This window comes from Habropoda laboriosa, unplaced genomic scaffold (genome assembly GCF_001263275.1).
Source record: "Habropoda laboriosa isolate 0110345459 unplaced genomic scaffold, ASM126327v1 scaffold57, whole genome shotgun sequence".
Classification (NCBI taxonomy): Eukaryota; Metazoa; Arthropoda; class Insecta; order Hymenoptera; family Apidae; genus Habropoda; species Habropoda laboriosa.
The window spans coordinates 633,757-641,087 of record NW_017100229.1 but is presented as its reverse complement, the minus strand read 5'-3'; the positions used below and the strand labels follow the sequence as shown (position 1 = coordinate 641,087).

The 7,331-nt window shown below is 45.7% G+C and overlaps 1 protein-coding gene across 7 annotated transcripts in view; it reads right to left on the bottom strand.

The window, feature by feature from the left end:
* Positions 1-7,331, bottom strand: part of LOC108571422 (tensin-1) — a 116,711-nt gene that overhangs the window by 47,474 nt on the left and 61,906 nt on the right. For 6 of the 7 annotated variants that reach the window (XM_017933454.1, XM_017933453.1, XM_017933452.1 and 3 more), the window contains 4 exons: positions 6,131-6,199; positions 1,180-1,401; positions 341-504; positions 78-227 (listed from right to left, as the gene is read on the bottom strand). In XM_017933454.1, coding sequence (XP_017788943.1) covers positions 78-227; positions 341-504; positions 1,180-1,401; positions 6,131-6,199 — 605 coding nt within the window. Of the gene's footprint in view, positions 1-77; positions 228-340; positions 505-1,179; positions 1,402-1,869; positions 2,081-6,130; positions 6,200-7,331 lie in introns of those variants that run through there. The other variant, XM_017933457.1, reaches the window with a different exon arrangement.

The window sequence follows — 7,331 nt, the reverse complement described above, 5'->3', positions numbered from 1 at the left end:
CGCAACTAAGAGGCGATAAAGTTTGCTTTTATCGTCGAACGTCAACAGCCGGTAACGTCATGCTCTGTAGTGATTACCTTCGATGCGACGGAACCTGCAGGGATCCAATCTTGTCGTCGAGGAATCTCCTCATGGCGAACCTGTCCAACGCTTGATCACGTCCACCGCAGATGCTGCTGTAATTCATGTACGCGGACACAGCCACACCCAGACGTTCTTTGCTTCCCCTGAGCACACACAGCGAGGAAAGAGTTATGGAATGAACTTTTACTACTTTTCTGTTTTTTTTTTATTCTTCTTCTGTAAAACTGTTTTTATCATCTTGGAGGAAAACACTCGCCTGGCATGGAGAACGACCACACGATTCGGAGCACCGTTCAGCCAGGAGTCCAGCTCCTTGCATAGGGCGCACAGCCGCTCCAAACTGGGTGCCAGCCCCTGTGGCCAGCCTGCTTCTCGGGTGTTCGGCTCGCCTGAACGACCGGGCGACGACAGGTTGAATATCTGGAAGAGTAAGAACGTTGGAGATTAGTTGGATAAATTTCGAAGAATTTTTTTTGTACGTAGAGTGAGGAATTTGGAGATTGATTATTTTTTGAACTTGAACCTAACTGAGAAACTGGTAACGAAGCGTGCAATTGCAAAAGCTTCGAGGTAGACTTGTGACCAGCAATTTAGGATCTCTGGTCTACCTAATTAATTTGAACCCTTTGCAATCGACCTGAGAAGCGACATTAAGTAATCGTCACTTGGTAAATAATTGATCAAGACAGAGAGCAGATCTATAGATCTCCGTAAATTTGTGAATACAGAGAATACACGGAATGTTTGAATAAAATAGTACAGTTTATTTGTAGGTTAGTTTGAAGAAACTTTTCGGTAAAAATTTCTTCAATTAATGCTTCTTGCAATACGTACAACTTTTGAGCGACAGTGTACATTTTCCACCCACAGTGCACAGGGAAAATCGCGGAACGATTGAGAATCACTTGGCAGGATATTGAGAGATTCAAGTGCGAGTATCGTGCTAATTGTCGCGCTAATTAGAGTGTATAAAGGTTATCTGGTAATACACCAATTATCCTAGGATCGTTTTCATTTAATGGCGATCGTTATTTAATAAAAACGTTTCACCGGGTGAGCGACCATTACTTTACCGACATTCCCATCGACGCTCACCATATAATTATCAGCGTGTTTTCCTCGTAGTAGCGAGGTAGCATGTTCAAGGACTCCCTGCGCATCCTCCTTGTACCACAGTGCAATGATCCTCTCGGTGACGTAACAAAACTCCATTACTTCTGTGACGCGACCTCCGCCCTTTCCGGATCCTGTCGTCGTCGCGTCCGCGCCGACGCCCGGCGTCCTCGCGGGTGTCGTCGCCGACGAGGACGTCTGTATCTGAAACATCCGCAATTAACATCGTCGAAATAATCTTCGTCGCAAAGAATCTGCAAACTTGATTTCACGAATTTCTCTCTGGAAATTCCACAAAGAGAGACGATAAATTGCAAAAAAAAAAGGAAAAGGAAGAACTGCAGATAAAATCTGGCAAGTTAGTTCCACAAACCTCCCTAAATCTCTCTACCATTACGACGAGCAGAACTGTTGCAATAGTTTCGATTAAGTGGAGGATCTGGGAACCTAGTTTCCCAAGTCTCTTCCCCGAGTTCACCAAAAATTGCGACGATTCGAATGAATTGGAGATGCACGGTAAATAAAATCGAGGAAAGAAAGCTTCCAACGAGGGACCTAGTTTCACAAATCTCTGCACCAGCAAAATTCACCAAAAGAGAGATCGAAGAAATCACTCGAAAAATATGTTCTCCGCGGAGAAATCTGACACATCGTCTTCAGGAAAAGTTTAACCTTGGTGTATTTCGGTGCGTAGACGATCCTGACGACGCATCCCGGCATGGCGGTGGCCCAACGGGAGTTACGTTGTCGCAGGGAATCGACATGAAATCCTGGTGTGCTTAAACGCGAGGAGCTTTTATCGCTGCGGCGAAGTCGACGAAGAAAGATGCTCCACGACGGGATGACAGACTGCCTGGTATTGTGTGTTGTTCGCTCGATTCCGTTGAATTCACCACGTCTTGTCAGTACAGTTGAGACTGGCGGTCTCGAACACCTGACGTTCCCTCCCCACCATGTTACTTTAACCTATGCAACGATTTCTCTCCGCGATCCACACGATATGATGTAACGAATTCGTCCAGGTAGCGTGACTTCAGTCAAAGTCACGCTCGTCATTAGACGCGAGAGGCATTAGCGAGTTGCAGTATGGAGAACGGGACGATAAAGCGAGCGACGAGCGACGTGAGTAATTCGACTTCAAGGGCGACACGGAAAAATCGTGTCGACGGAGAAATATGAATAAGTTCCTTGTCCGTGAATCGCGTCGGCATCTGCGCTCGGCTGTAATTTTAGTAGAGGAAACGATCGAACGAGTTTCTGCGCGTTTCAATGTCCTCTTGCCCTTCTAAAGAGAAGGGAAGAGTCCATTTTCACCTCTCGAGAGTGTCCGGTGTTTCTCGCGAAGCAGTGTTGTGTGATGAATTGTTCGAAACCAAGAGGGAAATAAGTACTCTTATTTGGAGATATTGTGTGTGACTCGGGTAAGACGATTTAACAGATACAATTATTGGTAGTCTTTTCGGTCGGAATTATTTTTTGGTAGCGCGCGCTCAGTCAATTATTGCCTAGAAAACGTACAAATTTTATACTGTGCGCACTTTTTTTCTCCCGTTTCTACAGGCAAAGGGTCCGCAGAGAGTTTGGAAGGTAAAAACGCCTTGCCGGAAATATTGGGGAACAAATCTCGGTATAGTTAATTTCAAACGCGAACAAGAGACACAGAAATGGACAAAAACTGGCACTTCCTCAACCACCGACTACAATACACACATTTCTCCCCCATCAACCGCATCCTACCTATTCCTAAAACATTCCTGAGCCAGCATCTTTTCACGGAATAATCCAGGGAGAGCCCAGAAAGGATACCGCTGGGTTGTGCAGGTCCCCGTGAACGCTATCACAAGCGAGTTATCCAGCCGCGTTGAACCGACAGAGTTATTCCTTCCCGGTAGATGAAAAATCCACGAGACGTCAGACGATATTACGACTTATTCGCGCGTGACGCCTGACAAATCGCCCGCGAATATCCCCCGACGTGGCGGATTCCACGCGAGTATGGTCGCCGGATACGAAAAGGCCCCCCGTCGATCTTCGAATCCTAAGCAAGCGTGAGAAATACGAAGGACATGCACACACACACACACAGAGCGTGGCGGGTTTCGAAGGAGCGACAGCTGCGGTAGGACCTAAGGTACCAAGGCGTAATAGCAATTTCACACGTGAGACCTAACGGTGGGAGGTATTTATGACCGTAGCAGACCGCGACGTATATGCAGCTTGGTCGAAGCTCTGCTCCGCACCAAGAGAAGCCGCGTTATGATCCCATAAACGTGTATTTTTAGAGCCGCAGCTTTTCTCTTTGTTTCTCTCCTTAAAACCAGGTCTAGATATCTAGCCACGCTTCCGCGGCTGTTTTGACGCGGACCGCCGTGAATTTCTTTTCTCTTTACCGTCCCGGGAATCGTTAAAATTTCAATTTGCACCGCGTGGGCCGGAAATCGCCGAGGGATTACACGCGGGGTGAATGAAAATCGGCCGGACGCGGAATTAGAAGCGTTCTAGCCGGTGTTGGGCTGGAAACTTTGGAATGATTAATGGGACCACGAGGTCTCTTTACCGTAGCTGCTGCTAGAACGTTTGAACGCGGTACAGCGAATTCTGAAATAGCTTGTTTTCATTCCGAGAAATTGTTCGGAGATGCGAGACACGAAGACGGAATTTTCTTAGTTCCTTTTCTTCTTCTCGCGCTGTTTGCTTTTTAATTCTCCGGGTGATGTGTTACAGAAGGGCTAGCGTAGGTCGGCGCGCATTGATAGGAAGCAATTATTCGGGGGCGTGAAGGGAACGTCGCGCCGGTAATGTCAATTATCGTTAATCCGCGTAATTGCCGGCGGCTAATTTCTAATTGGAAGTAGAGTGCCAAGCGAGAGTGGGCTTTATCGTTATCGACTTCTTTCCGCCCTGACGTGCACTCTGCTAGCCGGCGCGGTTCGTCGAAACGGAGAAAGAGAGAGAAAGATTGATCGGATCGATAGGTGAACAGTTTCGTTCGTGAAATTATTCACATTCTTCCGTTGCACTTTCATTGTTTTAAGCTTGGAGAAAATTTCAAGCAGGACAGAGATAAAAGATTGCGGCGAATAAACGAACTATCGTTTTCGGGATTTTCGTCATCGACGTTCGAATTTTGCGATAAATTTCCATACGATCAACGGCGGATTAGCAGTGGATAACGGACTGGTATTCGCGACAATCGGTAATAACCAGTTACGAGCGATTGTCAGAATTCTCTCACATCGTGCCGCGTTTTGCATTCAACGCTCCTCCACGGGCTGCGTATATATTTTCGCAAGAACAGCCGCGGTATGAGCGTGGATAAGGGTTTACGCGAATACATTACACGGTCGACGTCAATATACTTGGATTATCTCGCTGGAACATCGGTTGATACCTGCGCCTACCAGCGCCGTTCATACAGTACGCTAGCTTACTGCCATTTTACCGAATAATTTTCCCCGGTGTCGACGTTAATGCGCAAAAGACGCCTAGCTGCTGGCCTACACGCTTGCGACGTTTGAAAAAAATCTCTGATACAACGTGAACGCTCCCTCAAACCCATCTCCACGGCTCATTTTTCATTCTCCCCTTACGATGTTACTCTTAATCCACCCCAACGTGTTGCTCTATCCGATGCTTATCTCGGGAGTCGTTGTAGCGTGCTCGATTATGGTGTCTTCCAGTACCAGGGAAAAATGATGCAGGCAAAAATCGAGTTTTTCATGGTTGATAAATTTTGAGAAAGCTTTAGAATAAATTTCACACGAGAATACAGTATAAAAAAGTAATCGTTATCGGTAAATTTTGAAATTTCCCTTTCAGTTTGAGATCCACGATTCGTTTTATCAATTTACCCCTTTTGTCGCTAATGCATTTTATTTCCGAGAAAATTGTGAGTTTTGAAAATTGAACGTTTATAAAAATTTAGAACGTTGTAGAGCATTGCACAATTGAAAATTTCATATATGCTCCCGTAATTATTCAGCAAACATTCCGAACAATTTCCTCCAAATTTTTCCCCAACAAACTACCTCCAATCTCACCCCTTTCACTCCAGCCAGACACAGAATTTCGATTCGCGAAATGGCAAGTAAAATATACTCGTCGAAATTCACCGATTTCCCCAAAAGCGAACACGTACATACACACATATACACACACACGTGACGAGTTGCAAATCGTTTGGTAGCCTATTTCGAGGTCTGTGGATGCAATTTTGCATGGCAATCGTTCGCGAAACGCTGAGTCGCGGCGTCAAGTACACGTGTACACGCGAAAGAGGGGATCTTTGGTTCGCCGACAACGAGCAGAGAGCGCCGTTTTGAATGTAAATAGGGCTTGGCCGTGTTTTCCCGCGGAATAAACGAAGGCACGCCTGATGCAATCGGCGTGCGTAGAACGTTCGACCAATAAGACGCCACTTCCTCGTACGTATCACGGTCGGCTTGTTGCAATATTAAATATTTAGAGAGGCTGGCTACAAATGGCCGCAAATCGCGACTTCTTATCGTAAAATGGGGGGAGGGGAAAACGATAAAACCGTGATGCAACGTGGCGGACCACTTAGCATAACGATCGTATACTACACACACGAGCGGAGGAGAGTTTATGTATTTTCGACCTTTTTCCAACCAGAAGCTTCACGACGACGAATTACACCGGAATAATTTATAGCACGAACGAGTGATGCATTTACTCGGGCAAATTTTCGAATCGGTTCATTAGCAGGCCCACACTAACTGAGATTCTGATGAATAATTTATGACCCCGGCGCGGCTGAAGAAGAGGAGAGAGGGCACGAGTGCAATTTTCCCAGGAGACAAAAATGTACATTCGTTACCGTCCCGAAGATGTATATCGATCCAAATGATTTATGGTAGAATAAATTTGAAATTACAAAGAGAGAGAGAGAGAGAGAGATGTGTATGACTTTTACCTGCTGCTGTTGCTTGCTCCTCGAAATGGTGGTGACATTTTTCGGCTGCGCCTCGTAACCCCCATTATGCTGAAACAAAAGAACGAAGAAACTTCTTCAATTCATACGCAGAGAAATTATATATGCACTACTCTCCGGCAGAGTTTGTCCTATTACGTCTCTGTTAATTTCTCTCTTAATAGAAGAGACCTCTGTTAAATTTTCCCTTAATTCTTTCGTCGAGAGGAGACGAAAAGGTTCATCTTAGCAGTGATAGATGTGCTAACTTTGTGTACCTTTCTCTCGAAAACCGTAAGAGATATTAAAACGAAATTTTAACCACCGGTTCCTTGAACCATCCTACACATACTCGTCCATTAGAATTTAAAAATATTTCTTGGAACGAAAGATACAATTTTTCAAAAAATCCTCAATTTTTTCCCCTTAATTTTCCAATAAGATATTCCTACCAACGATTCTTTCCTCGAAAAGAGATACTTTTTCCGCTACAAGAACACCTTTCAGTCTCCCTCTCACTCGCCAAGTAATTGTTTAAATGAAAAACACACAACGATACACAGGCGCGATGTTTTCACAAGTGCAAAATGCCACTTGACCCGAAAGTTCCGCGCGGCGAGCGTACATTCTCGAAATAAAAAAGGAGCTTGAAAAGAAAAAAGCGAATATTTTATCACGTGCAGAGCAAGGTGTGTCGCGAGAGGAAATGCCGGGGGCAACGATAACAAATACATCGCGTAAATTATTTCCATTGGTCATCCGCAAACAGCTGTCGCGTGAATGCACCACTCGACGTAGCAGTGCGCCACGTTTCATAATAAACATCATCGATCTCTGTTCCCGGTCGATCCGCGTAAATCCTTCCGCGTCGCGTGGGAAAGTAAATTATTCGGTTCTTCTAACAACCCTCTCTCCTAACCCCACGCGGATTCAATTTCCCTGGAGTAACAATCAACGGAGCGTAATTTCGTTCCTCTTTTTCTCATTTTTTTTTTTTTCCAAAACGAGAACGCGTGTAGAAAACGAGTTGGCGACTGCGCTAACACCCACCCACGCACCTCGCTCTCTATATGGAGGGCAGTGTGCCAAACCGTGAACGCGATGCGGTGCAAAAGGGTCTCGGTTTCCTCCCGCAGTGGCGTCTCCTCCTTCAGGTTATTGTTCACGGTGTCCTGGCGCGTGTCACCGCAGCGGCAGCAATTTG